A 16,872-nucleotide genomic window follows, 5' to 3' on the forward strand; every position below is an offset into this window, starting at 1 on the left:
GGATCTTGCTAAATAATTTTTTAGCTAAAATAATAAATGCTGCCATAATAAATTAAAAGTTATAAGGAGAGATTTGCTTTAACATTCTTTACCTATAATTGAAGGTCCTAACGTTCCATCACATTTATATTAATTTTAATTTAATTGATTTTGGGAAAATCAGTTCTGAGTTTATTTTTTGAAATAAATTATCTTTTTGTATTACTTTATGCCTGAAGTGGAGATGGCTTATTCATCTATTTTATTCTTTAAGTAACCGCCGAAAGTTTATCATACAAACACTATATTAATATTAGTTTGATAAATTAGGTTAAGGAGCAAGAATCAATGCAGTGTTATAAATATATTATATTGTGGATGTTCATTTAGTACTCTGTTGTAAATAAGCTTCCTGAAGAAGCTTATTCATATGGGACTCCGCTGTTAATATGTTTATCTATTGATACTCTATTGGAAATAAGCCTCCTGAAGAAGCTTATCACTTCGGTACCCGGTTATGGATAAATATTACCCCCGGTAGAAGATTATCTATATCGGGTATAATAAGCTTATCCTTTCGATACCCGGTTGTGGATAAACATTACCCCCGGTAGAAGATTATCCATATCTGGTATAATGAGTTTATCCTTTCGATACCCGGTTATGGATAAACATTAGTCTCAGTATAAGATTATCCATATCTGGTACAGTAACAGCTTACACAGCAGCTTGTAGCAGCTTACACAACAGCTTGCAGTAGCAGCTTACACAGCTGCTTCCTTTCTTCTATAAATAGAAGAGATATCAGTTTATTATTTATATCAGTTTGGAATTCGAATGATATATCAGTTTCTCTCTATATTTATCTTTATTTTACAGTCTTTATTTTATAACAACAACTTCTATTTTTTAATTGTAAGGTAGTTTTTTAAACACAAAAGAAAAGGAGGAAAAAAAAATCTAAAATAAAAACAAAACGAGAGAGAAAAGGGGGAAAAGAGTTTTTTGACTTGGTTCAGTTGTACTAGTTTCCTATAGTTTGGCAACTGGTTCAGAGTCTTGTTTTTCTTCAGAAGCGTTGAACTCAACTAAGTTTCTCATAAAAACTAGGTTTACTTTATCTCTGGTCCATGCAACCCCAACGCTATCACCAACAATAGTAGCTTTCCATTTTTACCCCAACAATGGTGTCGGATTCCGTATTGGTTGATCGCCTCCGGGAAATTCTCAAAGTTTCCGACCTTGAAACTACCACCGCCGGCAGCGTTCGTCGGAAGCTTGAGGAGGAATTCGGGGTTGACTTAAATGACAGAAAAGCCTTTATCAGAGACCAAATCGACCTTTTCCTTCGAACCCATGTTGAGGAAACCCCAAACGACGACGTACAAGAAGTAGAAGAAGAAGAAGAACAAGAAACAGAGAATGTGAAGGAAGAGGAAAATGATGATTCTTGCTCCCAAGAAGAAGAGAATGAGAGTGATACAGGGGCAAAGGAGAAAGCCCGGTATGTTTTCTTTGCAATTTCCTCACTTTTTCCTTTTATTTTACATATTTGTTAGACCCTTTCTTTATGATAGGAAGAAACCACCTAATGTTCTCGGATTTGAACCTGAGACCTAATAGTTCTCCTCCCACTTCATTTCATTGACGTCAGACCCTTTTATCTTTTCTGTTTTTCGTTTTAATGGCTACCCCTTATTTCTGCACTTGTTTTCCATACTCTATTAGCATAATAGACGAAAATTCAGATTTTTTAAATATATTTACAGTGTCTTATAAATGTTGAGATAGATTGTGGTTATATAAGATTGGACAAGATAAGAAATGATTGCAATGGTGCTTGAAATGGTTTCACTGTGTCCTACATACATGATTGAAGGTACTAAAAAGGAAAATATACCTAAAATTATTGGAGGTGTTTTGTCCTTAAAGGTCTACAATCTCTCATAATCAATACAAACTTAGTTAAGGGCATAACCAATGGAACCAAGGAATCCATATGGGCAATGCAAACACATTGGGATTAATGCTTAATCTTTGTTGTTACACTTAGGTTCGGCATTGCCAAGAGTCTTTCTAGACTGGTTCAAGACTTGTACGTCAGGGTAATTAGTGTGAGATTTACAGAATCTCTAGTTTTGAAGACCCTTAATTTGCCTTGGAAGATAAAGTATCTACTAATGGAATTAAATGGGTACGAATTGAGGGAAATGTATTTAGCTGATTAGTATAACCGAACCCAACTAGTTTGAGGTTGTAGTTTAGTTGCTTGATTGATTTATAATAATCCTTCTCATCGTGTTGAATAGATTTTGTATTCTGGCATGAATAACTGGTTCGATCATAGGAGCAGAAGGCTTATTCTAGGTTTAAGTTTGATCACCCACTTTTAAATCTTGCTTTGTGTTTTATCTAGTGTTATTCACGCTGAATTGTATTTTAATCTTTCAAGTAGGTCTGAGAAAATGAATGGAGAAGCAAAGAAAAAAGGGGGCTTTAACAAGCCATGTGCACTTTCTCCACAGCTTCAGAAACTGGTTGGCCAGTCCGAACTTGGCAGACCAGAGGTAATGCTTAACTTGTATGACATGTTGTTATGATCCTTACCTTGTGTTCGATCTAATCTCCTGTATATCTTTCGGTGATATCTCTTGGTTAGCAGGTCGTTAAGAAGATTTGGGCCTATATCCGGGAGAAGAATTTACAAAACCCACAGAACAAGCGTAAAATTTTATGTGATGAAGTTTTGAGTGAAATTTTTCGGGCCAAAACAGTCGACATGTTCCAGATGAACAAGGTGCTATCCAAGCACATTTGGCCCATAGATGAGGAAGATGGTATTATTACTTCCGTTTTGACAATTTCAATTTGTAATATAATGTTTTGCAATAGGAGCCATTTCTCATCATCATGGTATTGTTTTAGTTATTCTGGTTATCGTTTTTAGGTACTAAAATGATTGCAGAAGAGTACTGTGTCTACGGCCAGTTGCTTTTGGTTCTTGAAGCAATAGTTGCCGACTTGCATGCTTTATTCTGTAATTGTTTGACACCACATAAGTAACGGTAGTGACTTCAAAGTGCTTGTGGCTTGACCTATCATATCTATAAGACTCAGAACTCAACTTAGCGGATGTGCTTGTGAAGTTTTGAAATCTTTTATATATTCAGGATCTTTTTCTTTGACTCATGCAGCCAGTCAAGTCAAATCCTCTGTGAAGAAAAGGCTACCGAAACAAGGAAGAGAAGAAGGTGAGAATAAATTGGTCGAAGTCCAGAAAGTAATAGGCTTCAATTCCATAAAGTCTTACGCACTTTATCTAAGTCACTTGCAGTACAGTGAAGCCTTTGCTTCAGCTTTGCTCCAACTAATGACATATTCAGCATTTTGCTAAACCGCATCTACAACTCTCAATTAACCAGCTTTAGATGAGCCAAAGCAGAAAGAGAAAAGGCAGAAAGGGGGAGGATCTGGTTTTCTTGCTCCAGTTCGGTTATCAGATGCCCTTGTAAAATTCTTCGGTATTGGTGAAAATGCATTAACTCGAGCTGATGTTATCAAGCGAATATGGCAGTATATAAAAGAAAATGAGCTGCAGGTTTGTTGCATTTTCTGCTCACTTACTTCACCATCTTTAAGCTTATAACTAGGTAGCGTTGTCATTGCAGCTATTATAATTGGATGGTATTATTAGCTAAATTTAAGTGACAATAATCCTGGTAGGGAAAACTTTTCTATGGTATATCTGGGTGAATGAAGATTCCATGTAATGAAATATTGGGATGTCTTTTGGCAATGTCTAGTAGCTCTTTATTTTATCTGTTCAGAGTGATTAATACGTACTAGAGCATTATTATTGCTATTTTGTATGATATCGGCCTGACATGAATTCATTTGGAGTAACATGGTTAGTGAAAATTCATATAGGCGACCCCAACATGTTTGTGACTGAGGTGTAGTTGTTGTATCTTAAAAAATAAAGAGCTTTCTATTTGAGATATGAATACCATGACTGATTAGTTAGTATAGTTACATCTATTGGTGGTGGTTTTTCAGCAGTTATTTGCTGTGTGCTGGGCATAAGTAGCAGGTTTTGAAACATGGTAAAAAATTGACCAATCTCAGGGCTTGATAGTGTGTGCTTATCCTTTCCAGGATCCATCTGATAAGAAGACAATCATCTGCGATGAAAGGTTAAAAGAACTATTTCAAGTTGATTCCTTCCATGGCTTCACAGTTACAAAGCTCTTGACTGCTCATTTTATCAAAAGAGAAGACTGATGTTGGAATTGCAATTGGGGTAATTTTTCTTCTCTTTGGCCCTGTTAGTGGTTACTGCTTCTCTGTCTTGGTTCCTGTGGCTTTTAGGCAGATTCTGCGTAAAAGCCACAGGAAGATGATACAATTGAACTAGAATAGGATCTTGAATGTTACTGGATCAGATTATCAACTAAGATCATCCGGAGTCGGTCTCCAGGGGATAAGAAAGGCAAAAAGATAAAATGAAGAAAACAAATTTGTTATATTCTTACTCCTGCTTAGATGTTCTTAGGGATTGGTGTCTTATATTTTTAAAGTACTAACAGTCACACGAAATTTCGTTTCTCCCTCTCTCTTGGCCATTCCTTGTCAGTTCCTTTGGTCGAATTTTCTTTTTCATTGTTTCCCAGTGTTATTGTTTGAAGTGATGCAAAGCAAATGGGTGAAGCCATGCGTTTCGGAGAAATGTGTGCTTTAAACAATGACGCGCAAAGTGATCAAACGAAAAGTGAACATGCTTTGAATCTCAACTTTGAGAAGTTGGATTAATGTCAACATTATTGCATAGTATAAGATACTGAATATAATTGGTTAGGTTGCAAGTTTGAGTATTGTAGTGCTAGTTTTATTTGTTAAGTGCTTCACTTTTCGCTTAGAACCACATGAACTTTTTTTTTTTTTTTTTTGTGCTTTTCGTTTTTAAAAACAGTGTTCTTTCTTGTGTTTGTCATAGCGTAAAAGTTGTATATTTACTTTTCTGTTGGTAGAATGTTGTACGTTTATGGACACCTCAATTATACTAATGACCAGAGAGACACCTCTTCTCGGCTAAAGTGTGTCTCATGAACCCCTCACGATGACATGGCAAAGTGTGTGCTTTTTATTCATGTCTGGGCGCGTGAAACCCTCAAAATTATGTTTTTCTCTTTTTTCTTTTTAAATTAACCTTATTTTAGTGACCCACTTACCTTCATCTTCATACTTCTTCAAGTTTCACCATTGATGAAAAACAAGAACAATTAAAAAGTTTCTTCCAAATTACAACAGATGGAAAAAACATAAAATAAGCACACAATTTCGTCCAATATATACTATCACAATTGCTTATACAATCAATCACAAGCATTACCATAAATTAATTGGATAAATTAAATTTCACATCATTAAGTTAGAAGAATCATGTCTTAGATGAAATTTACCACCATAAACTTTATGACTTAACTCTACCACCATAACCTCAGTCGCCAGGCTCCTACATGGCAAAAATTAAGACCAAGATCCAATAATTTTTTTAGTTCTTGGTCGTTCAAAAGCAGGGCTCGTCGGTTGTGTATTTGGTTAAGGGGTTTTAAGATGTTGAAGGGGTGTCTGTTGGTGGAAGTGGCTGAAGATGTTGAAGGGTTGCTGGTTGTTGGGTGTTCGGCGGCGGATTTCCGGCAGATTTGAGAGGGGCGGGCGGCGGCTGCTTGTTTGTGTGATTAGGGTTCTTTGGGGCGTAAGGAAGAAGAATAGGTTGGGCGGTTTGGAGAGGGGGGGGGGGGGGCGATGGTCTAGTTGGAAATAAGGAAAAAGGTATTATTTTCTTATTAATTACATGTGTCAAATATTTTAATTATAAATTACACTTGTCATTCTTTAATAGGTTTATTGACACATCACCGGCAAGTGTAATTCACGCATATAGTCTGCTCCACTCGAATGTTTACTTGATACACTTAATAGTCATTTGAAGTGTCTAAATGGTAAATGGGTCAATTGAGGTGTCCATCTGACCGTTGAAGACAACTTGAAGAGGATGTTTATATATTTCGCCGTTCTTTTTTGGTAGTGTAGGCTTGTTCCCTATAACTTAAACTTTTGCAATTGTATCTGTTTGTCTCTAATTTTATATGCATCCTACACTTATGCTTATCATCACTCTTTTAAAAGGGCTAAAATATAATGATCGAGAACGAATATAATAAGTATTGCCACAAAACACAACTTCCGTTTCTTTAAAATAATTTCTCTTAGCATTAGATAATACTATATTCTTTGCATAAAATCGAAGTCGTACTTTCCTAAACGCATCCAAGCATAATGAGAGAATACAGATTTCGTGGTTTAAATTTTCTTTTCCATGAACTTTTAATTGTTTTTTTATTTCAAGAAGCTGGGTCTTAAAAAAATGTACTCGTCATCCCACATAGTGTACATTTATTTTGTTGGGCTTTCTGTAGAGCAAGTCGTCTTTTGGGCTTCAATAGACTATTTTGCTGAAGCAGCTTTTGCAGTGAATACAAAACTTTTCTGGGCCAGTCAATACTCATTCTATCAAGAGAAATTTAGGAGGAAGTGCACAGTTAGTCACTAATTAGAGATGTCTTTACTCTTTAGCCAATGTTTAAAATATATTCACTCTTTAGCCAGTGCTTAATAATTTTTTACCTGCCCGGAAGAAATATCCCTGTGCTAGACATGGGTGATGTGTAAATATTAAGGACATAGTATCCTTAACTTCATGAATGTTGTGTAAATATTAAGGACAAAGTGTTCTGAATTTGCACCTTCCGTTAACAAAACTTTAGGACATCATGTCCTTAACTTCATATGTGCAGTGTAAATGTTAAGGACATGGCGTCCTTAACTTTCATGTGCACGGTGTAAATGTTAAGGACATAATGTCCTTAACTTGTATTTGCACCTTTTGTTGTTAAACTTTAGGACCTCATGTCCTTAACTTCATATGTGCAGTGCAAATGTTGAGGACATGGTGTCCTTAACTTTATGAGTGTTGTGTAAATATTAAGGACATGGTGTCCTTAACTTCATGAATGCTGTGTAAATATTAAGGGCAAAGTGTCATGTATTTGCACTTTCCGTTGTTAAACTTTAGGACATCATGTCCTTAACTTCATATGTGCAGTGTAAATATTAAGGATGACGTTTTTAACTTCATGTGTGCAGTGTAAATGTTAAGGACAACATGTTCTTAATATTTACACGGCAGTCATGAAGAAAGGGTAAAAACGTCCTTTCGTGTTAATTTTAATAGAGTATTGGCTATTTTTGCTCAGCATTAAAAATACTAGATGAAAACTAAATACTATGTTAAAAAGTGGCTATTCCACGCCATTTCTTCGGAAATTTACCTTGTCAATTTTATTTTTTGAATGTGTTTTTATACTTCGCATGTTGAAATAAGAATTTGTTGCGCATTAAATCTAAAAAGAGGCTAATAGCCTGTCTGGCTAAGCTTCTAAAATATGTGTATTTTGAAAAGTGCTTTTCGAAAAAGTATTTTTGGTAAGAAGTAGTTTGTGAAAGCACTTTTGAGCAACAATTAGTGTTTGGCCAAGCTTTTAAAAAGTGTTTCTAAGTATATTTTTCTCAAAAATGCTTTTCAAAAAAGTGATTTTGGAGAGAAGCTATTTTTTTCCGCTTCTACTCAAAACCATTTGTTTCCCTTCAAAGAGCTTGGCCAAACACCTTAATTTTGGCACTTTTGCTAAAAAAAAAAAAAAAGAAATTTGGCCAAACAGGCTATAAGATTTGGAAACGATAGTGTAATATTAGTTGTAGAAAATGGGTTTTTAAAATTATTAGGATCTGATCTAAAACTGAAGTTTGAATTGTGCAAATGAATGATTGCTTTAGTTTAATATTAGCTTTCCATATCCAATTTTCAGATTTTATATGAGGGACGATGGTTATATCTTGAACTTTAGTCCCGATGAGTTTGTCTTAACAGGGTAAGTTCAAAATCTGATGTACTGTTGGCCATGATTAGTACTCTTTTGCTTCCTGAGATTATTTGACTGATATTTTGTTTTGCGATTTTGTTATGAGAGAAATTGTAGACTCATAGTACCTTTCATATATTTTTGGAATATCTGAATTTTAATTACCTAAAAAATTAGTCTACTCCAATTTGACTATTACAATTGGTTAATTGAATTTATATGACCGAAATATTTTATAGACTGAAGTAAATGTCATAATCAATAACAAACTTTAATTGTTTTTCATTTAAAATATTTTGCATTGACTTGATCTCTTTATTGAGATTCTGTAAGCAAACCAACCAAGAAACGAATCATGATGCTGGAGACCTATTGATTTGCATGCAGCCATGATATGATTCAAAAAGCATGTGATTTGCAAAACAGGAAAGAAAATACCATTATAATATGAGTTACTTATTGAAAAATAAAAGTTTAGTTAATAACAATTACAAATGAGGAAATATTTGTCATAAATGCATCGAGTTCGTTAATATTAATTCTAAAATCACTATGAGGTGCATGTGTGGTGTGTGAAAGCCCAAAAAGATGAATTCCAAATGATGGTGGCGTGACTTAATTGAAATGACAATAGTGTTAACACTCAAATTTTCTATTTCTCTTTTGGACCTCTTCATCACATTAGGTTTAATTATTTTGTCCCTATCAATATTTAGATTCATCCCATTTGTTCATATAGTAACAATGACTCTCAATACCAAAATATAATTCAAACAATTCATTATAACTAAAATTTTATATGATTCTAAGTCAAAAATTTTATATAAGAAAATAAAGTTTGGGCGTTTTGGTAATTAGAGGATACCAAAAGATTCTATGACTTCAAAAATATCTTTATTATATGTCAATAAGGCTTAGCTTAAGTGTTTAAAATTGAGATCGAGAATCTAGATGGTACATATAGTGTTTGGTTTAATACTGTGAGTAGTGTATTTTGTCGACTAGTACATGTTCTGATAATTGATATATAACTTTCTATTCAGTGTAGAGGCTTGTTCTACTGATATTCTTAATCAAGTGTAACCAAAAAAAACTATTAAATTACACTTTATTAAATTCCTAACGTTAACATATGGTTGAGATTCACTGTTTACTGGTGTTTCTCTAATCAAGGAATGGTTGAAATTCACAGCATGAAGTTATAGTGAAGATGATACAATTGAACCAGAATCATTTGATTTTTGGAAAGGGGAAAAAAGAAAAAGATGCCATTACTTTTTTACTCTTTGCTTGGGTGGGTAGTAGTTCTTTTTTAACCTTTTCATTTTTTTATTTATTGTTTCTTCTCTACTCCTATCATTCAAAAAGTTGGAGTTTTTCCTTAGAAGGTCACTTAATTAAGGGTAATTATTTATGAAAGTTATTTTTCTTTGTTTTATATGACAAAAGGCAACCTATTTTTGTCATCTTACGCACAAGGTCACTTACTATATTTTTCAATTTTTTAAAGCCAAATATTTAAAATATAACAAGGCATCCATTAAAATTACTTTTTTGGTACAATATATCATCCGGTGTACATTCTAATTCTAATTTAATTGTAGAAAATTGAAGAAAGAATTACAAGAAAATACACATGACTTCACACTATAACAAAAAATGGCCTATATTTTTAAGTTTTACCCGACCTAGCCCATATTATACATATTTTGAAAGCACTAGCAAATTCAAAATCTGTGTTCTTACAACCATTGCTTCTAAAAGCTATAGAGTTAAATCTCTGTTCTCACAAGTCACAACCATTGCTTTCAGTCTCTCTTCTTCTCACATCTTCTATATATGCTTCAAGGAGCCGTGTATTTTCTGCTTCTCCCCTGTGTCACCTGGTTGCAATGTAAGAAAATTGGGGGCATTTGTATCTATATCCGCTTTTTGTGCCACATTTTAACTTGTGCCCGCTTTACAAAAAAAAATTGCAAGCGTACCCGCTTTTTCACATAACTTCAGCACACGAGGCTGAAGTAGCAAAGGCAATCACGCAAAACTTCAGCATTCTAGTACTCGAGCCTGAAGTTCAGCTCTAACGCTGAAGTTTTTGTGTTGTAACTGGGAAACTTCAGCTCTAGAGCTGAAATTTTTGTGTTGTAACTGGGAAACTTCAGCTCTAGAGCTGAAGTTTTTGTGTTGTAACGGGAAACTTCAGCTCTTGAGCTGAAGTTTTTGTGTTGTAATTGGCTACTTTTAACTCCCTCTCTGTAATGCACATAACACATGATACTCATCTTCACTGTTATGCTAGCTTTAAGCTTTATTTTAATAATGACAATGCAAAATTAATGAATTAACTAACAACTGAATTACTTTGTGACAGTAGCCAAATCCAATCATCACGAGATAGATGAACTATAGGAGATGACATGTACAAGGATGAAACTTCACAAGAATCTAGTCAATCTAATTCAGTATAAAGGAATAAAGATGATGTTAGCAAAATAAATTAAAAGAAGAAGAAAGGAGAAATTGTATGAGTTAAGAATAAGAGCTGAAGTTATTAACTGCTACTCCTAGGGTGAAGTATCATTCTGGGATTGGTCCAAAAAAGATTTCGACGCAAGACCAATAAAAGAAAAATAGGCTATGCATTTTGTCTTTTGTTGAGAAGAAGAAAACGAATGAGGATGAGAAGGAGGAGAAGGGGACTGAAGTTATTTATGAAGTGGGTACAAGTTAAAAGTTTTAAAAAAATGGGTATAGGTTAAATGGGGGCGACCAAATAGGGCGCCCCGTGCAATTTTTATAGAAAATTGAAGAGTAGAAGTCCACCATTGAAGGCCATTCAAAGCTTTGCTTTCGGAAATAGGATTTTTTGAGTTTGTTACTTGTTTGGATTGGGTGTTGTTCCAATTGATGAAAATATCAAAAGGAGTTCAAAATTTAAATTTGAAGTGATTTGGAGTAGATTTGAGCAATATTTGAGTTAAATTTCAGAGAAGATGCAAGGAAGAAGACGAAGTCAGTTTTTTGTATATTATGTATAATCTTGTATAATAGTGTATATGAGTGTATAAACACATCTTATACACTATTATACACTTTTATACACCTTTATACAAGCGTCTGCAGACGGACTTCTTCCATAATTTTCAGTTGCAATTCTTATTCAAAACCAGTCCAAATCCATTAAATGACTTCAAATTTCATATACAATCTCCTTATACTATTTCTAACAAGTCTAAATAACACCACTCCAAATTTTTCACAAAATCAAATTCGAAATTTGAACCCTCACATTAAAGCTTGTTAAAAATCTAATTTTCACCACCCAAATAAATTTGGTTTGTTGAACTAATATTTGAGTCACGGTTACTGATTTGAAAATTAACTTAAAAGCTTGAGCAATCTTTTTAAAAATTAAATAGTAATTTTGAGAACCTATTGAAGTTGAATATTGAGTATTAGCTTATTATTTTTGGACTAGTTGTTGTAAATTAAAATATGGGCTATAAAATTGAAAAGTAAGGAGCCCAATTATTCTTATGTAAAATTTTTCCAAAATTGAACGGCTTACTTACCAGTAAACAAACTCCTCTTGTTTTCCCTAACTATAATGGAAACACCCCACCCTCCTCTCAACCTTATATATCTCGTATTTTATAGTATTTGCCTAAATTATATATTATTCACAAATATATTTTTTACTCATTAATTACACACTAAAAAATATTTTTCAAATTTCTTTTTCATTGAAAAACCAAATATAAAAAAAAATAAGTTATAAAACCACTCATTTTACATGAATACTTTTTTTAGTGAAAACGTTTTTTTTCGTACCAAACACGCCCATAGTTTATTGTTTTTCTTCCCTTTTTGGTTGGGATATTTCAACGGTAAATTACGAATGGGAAAATTTTTATACTTACATCGTGTGCTTGCATCAGACAAGGGCAAATGAATACAAATATTGTGTGTAAATAAATCTTTTTCCTACTATTTAGTCATTATGTATCTACTGTTGTATCAAGCAAATGAAATTTTTACTATTTACTGTATTTTATGGCTTTATATTCCTTTTCAAATTATGAGCCCGTTAGGGCATATAAATTTTTTCCTTTTTTTCCAAATTTTTTTTGAAAATAATGTTTGGTTATCCCATTCTTACCAATTTTTCCTTTTTCACTTGAAAATTCATTTTTCAAATCTGAAAAACTGGTTCTCACCAGTTTTTCAATTGAAAATGAGAATTTGCTAGTTTTTTGTTTTACAAATATACCCTATATTTTTAAGATTTATAAAATGACCCCATCAGTTTTTCATCTTTGGCAAATATATCTTTGGCGACTGATGGTGGAACCTAGTCCTAGTTGATACTTGAACTCTGCCTACTGGAAGTTTGATTATATGGTTATGAGAAATATGTGGCTATGCTTACTTTTGCACCTTCTTTTATGTGTTAGTAGAATTAGAAAATGTGATATTGATTTTGCATCTTCTGTGTATTGCAGTAAAGCAGAATATGATAACAGTTAAACAATAGCATTTTGATATTTTATTTCAAGTAGGATAATTAAATTGGGATGATTTTGATATTTTTTTTTTACAGTTATGGGGTATAAATCATGTTTCATGGTTTTGAAGAAAAAAAATATCCAAATATATTGCAAATTATAACCAATCATAACTTCATTTTCAATTCAAATTTTAGTGAAATTCCAAATTTTAATTTTTTTTTGGAATTTATGTCCAAGCGCCTACTATAACTCTTACTGCAATTTACCTTAATTATTTAATCAAATGTATGTAGATATAAAGTGTAAACAAATGGAGTTTTTTCTCTCTTTTTTTCAGAGATAGAGAAACGTGATAGAACAAAGGGACAAAAGGAGAGAATTTGTGTAGAGGGAATCTTGTTTGGGGTTGGGGAGTGGGACCCAGCATTTAATGGGACGCAGGGAGCACCGCCGTTTCATACGCGGCGAAACGATTCTACTTCCTATCCCTACAAATAGCCGACAATTCCACGTTATTATCGGATTCCCACTGGTGATTTTCTCCTCTCCTATGGAATCTCTTCTTCTCTTTGGCTCGGAGTTTGGACCCCAGCTTTTTCCATTTTGTTTTCTTTTCAGACCCCTTCAATTATTGCAAATGTGTCTGTCTTTCACTAACTATATCCATTTTAAACTTGTTTCACTATCAATTTTTGTCTTCTGTTTTTGCTGTAAAAATAGAGTAGTAATAGTATTCTCGAGGATTTCCTTAGAAAATGGTTCGAAACTTAGTGGCGTTTGGACATAAGAAGTTTAAAATTTCGGAAAAAAGTAAATTTTTTTTCAAATAAAAATAATATTTAAAAATTAGAGTTGTGTTTGGACATAAATATAATTTTGGGTTGTTTTTTAATTTTTGTGAGTGATCTAAGTAAAAATTTTGAAAAACAGCTTTTTGGAGTTTTTCAAATTTTCGAATATTAAAAATTTATCTTTCAGTGAAAATTAAAATTTTTATGACCAAACACTGATTTCGAAAAAAAATTCAAAAAAAAGTGAAAAAAATTTCATGGCCAAACGGGCTCTTAGTTGGCATGAACTATTTTTTTTTTTTTTACAGCTATGGTCATTATCAACAGTATTTACTAACTTTTTTCTATTAAGAGTAAATAAAATATTCTATCTCAACCTCTCTATCCCTACATCCCAAATAGAAGATGATATTTTTTCAATAGTTAAATTTTTACCGCGATAACTTTGTTAGTAGTACAACTTAACCGATCAATTTGATGCTTACTCTAATATACAGTACTCCTTCCGTCTTAATTAATATGCTATTTTTTTTTATTTTGGTTTGTTCCAAAGATAATATTACTATATTTTTTCATTTGGAAACGGTTCAACTTTAAACCCTCTTAATAATATAATTTATAGCCACACAAATACCTATAACTTATTTTAGACCATAGATTTCAAAATAATTAATGTCTTTATTAAACTCTGTGTCGAATCAAAGACTGCCACATAAATTGGGGAGGATGGAGTAACTATTTAATTTTCTATTTCTTGTTTCGGGAAAGTTTCATTCATTGACTAATTAAAGTTGATCTTGAAAATAACTTTTTGTTGGGGAGGGGGAGGAATGGAAGAGTTTGGAGTTTATGTTTCCATGATATAATCCTCGCGAAATTCAGCGTAGTTGTTACATCCCATTAATCTATAACCATATTTTGTTTTACTAATTGTTTATATATGAGTAAAACATTCTTTTAAAATTAAAATACATTAAAAAGTATAGCAACATGTTGATATATTAGAACAACTAGTCAACATAGATGTGGAATGCAGATACATTTTTCATAATTTGGTCATGTCTAATAAAATTAAGTCAAAGAAGAAAACTAGCTAGAAGGCACAGTCGTACTTTTGCTCAAACAGCTCAAGTTATGATTTCTGCTTCCGTAAAAGCAGTACAATTAGCTTTAGATCTCTTCTTCTCCAACCATAAAGGAAGACATAAATATCTTTTTCTCTTGAGTAAATCTATTTATTTTTAACGCTCTAAGCTGGCACAGCAACTGACGTGATCTGTAATAGGAAATAAGTTGCAACAATTATATCGTTGAACAAGGTATACAACCTGTAAAGTTAGGTTGTAAAAAAAGGAGAAACAATTATGAAGTTAAACTTGAGGGGAAGATAAAAAGGAACTAGAAAAAGGCAAAGTAGAATTTTTGAAGGATTTTATGGAGCGGTTCGAAATCCATTCACCTTAGCCAAAGATTTAGGGTTCGAATTTTTAATATGAATGTAATGGATGATCAGTCAAGATCTCTTCATTTTTAATAAAAAAAATTTAATTCAAGTTCTGAGAATGAAAAATTATTTTATAAGAAGCTTTTTATTTCCTTACTCGTAAAAATCACCAACAGAACAATCCATTATTGCCTCTCAACCACTCCTGGTCCTGGCTTGGTTAGTATGAAACTGACAAGAATACCTCATGAGTCATGACAAGACAAATGCAAATGGAAATCGAAGGGTATACAATAGGACAAAAGTAATATCACCAAAAAATATAGTAGCGTGATAAATATTTTTTCAATTTTAATTAGGGATTTCAAATTTAAGTGTTAATTATATAATTACTTATAACAGATATACAACTTCGAATTAGTCTGAACCCAAAACAATTATATAACGAACACAGAATAGAAATAATAATTAAAAAAAAGAAGAACAAAAGTAAGGAATCTAACCAATGAGGAAGAGATAGCGATGAGTCACAAACACATAAATTCATGATAAAATGGAGATGAATGATGAGCTTGTCATCACGTGAAAGATGCTTTGGATTGATAAGGATTGAGTTGTTGTCCTTTTCGTTTGCACCATTGAATAAGGCATCCTTTTTTTTTCAGCATCTAGAGAATGAATGAATGTTGCAGTAGGACATATCCTTTACGTGAATCTTGTGTAGCAAACTAAGCCAACCAAACAAAAGATAGATAAATGTACAACCTTTTTCACTTTTTCTTCCCTTTTTTTTTTTTACTTTAAAGTTAAGTGATCCTCTTGCCCACACCCTTAATAATCAAATCAAATTGTATGTAGATTCTTTGCTATGTTTACTACTTATTATTTTATTAAGACCGTGATGAAGAATTTTTTTAGTAAAGCTCAATGATTAGTTTAAACTTAAAACCGTCTCAAAAGTATATAAAAAAATGTTATCGTGTCAATTTGCAATGAATTGTTTCAAAGTAATTAGATGTTTGTAAGAGACTAACTCTACGACCTAAAAGACAAATTAGAAATAGTCATTGGTCGTTTTAAAAAATCAAGAAAGTTTTAATTTTGTCTTCAATTTCACCGTTATTATTTTTAAAATGCATTATTAATTACTCATTTTTAAAAAATAAAGATAATTTAATCAAATATTTTGTACAATTAATGGTATTACCTAAATTTTATTGATATACAAAAAGTATAGATCACGCAGAAAAAGTATCGAAGCGACTATTCAATAGGAGTAAGCTCTAACTCCACAACCAGTAACAGTTTGTTCAAATAAGGGAATAATCTTCTCCCTAAATCCACCCCTGCTTAAGATACTATATTTATATATATATATATGTATAAACAGATTATGCCTTATATATACATTATAATTTTTCGGCAAAGAGAGTTCGGGTGAACACCCTTCCGCCCCTAAATCCGCCCCTGCTTAAGATACTATATTCTTGGATTCCGGAGGCATCTCGAACAGAAGAATTCATCAGATGCCATTATAAGCCAATTAATTAAATTTTCTTCTTGGCATCTGGCCCTTTTGATAATTGTTTAGACAAATTAGAAATGTGGAATCACAAGTAAAGTCTTTGTTTAAGTTGCGCCTTTTCTTGAATTGACCAAATAATGGGGGGTTTTTTGGTTTGGTGGGAAGGTGGTGGTGGTCTTTTGACGTGTGTTTTTATCCAAAATTCCATTCCATCATTACCCTGTGTGGAAAGACAAAAGAGCAGAGCCAACTTAACAAGGAATCTAATGCTCCCTTTGCTTGACCGCTCGCCTATACACCACCACCAATAAGAATAATATTTAATATTGTACAACTACTACTTCCTATTCTACTCGGCACAAGTGGGAACATTTGGAATATAAATTGACTCTATTGCCCCTCTTTATCTCCTCATATAACCACCGGTATTTTTTCTTTGACAATTTCTTGATGAAATGAAATTAGACTCCAATAGGTGGTTGTTATTCTAGCAGATCTCAGCGAGTACATGTGAAATTAAGCTCGAATAGGTGGATTTAAAATTTAGATGCGCACACTTTAGTACATGTACATAGTATCTTTTAACATTGGCAGAATAACTTAAGACTCCCTAAATCTGTCATGTTTTACTGAAGGGATTTTT

General features: G+C 32.8%; 1 protein-coding gene and 1 long non-coding RNA gene across 3 annotated transcripts; one reads left to right on the forward strand and one right to left on the reverse strand.

The window, feature by feature from the left end:
• LOC109233193 (upstream activation factor subunit spp27) lies at positions 995-4,599 on the forward strand. 2 transcript variants are annotated; one of them, XM_019399011.1, is made up of 6 exons: positions 995-1,483; positions 2,432-2,546; positions 2,642-2,816; positions 3,174-3,230; positions 3,402-3,577; positions 4,135-4,599. In XM_019399011.1, exons 1-6 carry the CDS (start codon positions 1,164-1,166, stop codon positions 4,258-4,260), a joined length of 969 nt encoding a protein of 322 aa, XP_019254556.1. In that variant the 5' UTR covers positions 995-1,163; the 3' UTR covers positions 4,261-4,599. The 2 variants fall into 2 exon arrangements, with proteins under 2 accessions (XP_019254556.1, XP_019254632.1); XM_019399087.1 differs by having other exon boundaries at positions 2,435-2,546.
• Positions 14,234-15,408, reverse strand: LOC109239956. Its single transcript, XR_002069985.1, has 2 exons — positions 15,208-15,408; positions 14,234-14,536 (listed from the first exon to the last, which is right to left on the reverse strand). It is a non-coding gene; the product is annotated as an uncharacterized LOC109239956 (long non-coding RNA).

The sequence above is a fragment of the Nicotiana attenuata genome, chromosome 1 (genome assembly GCF_001879085.1).
Source record: "Nicotiana attenuata strain UT chromosome 1, NIATTr2, whole genome shotgun sequence".
NCBI classification, from domain to species: Eukaryota; Viridiplantae; Streptophyta; class Magnoliopsida; order Solanales; family Solanaceae; genus Nicotiana; species Nicotiana attenuata.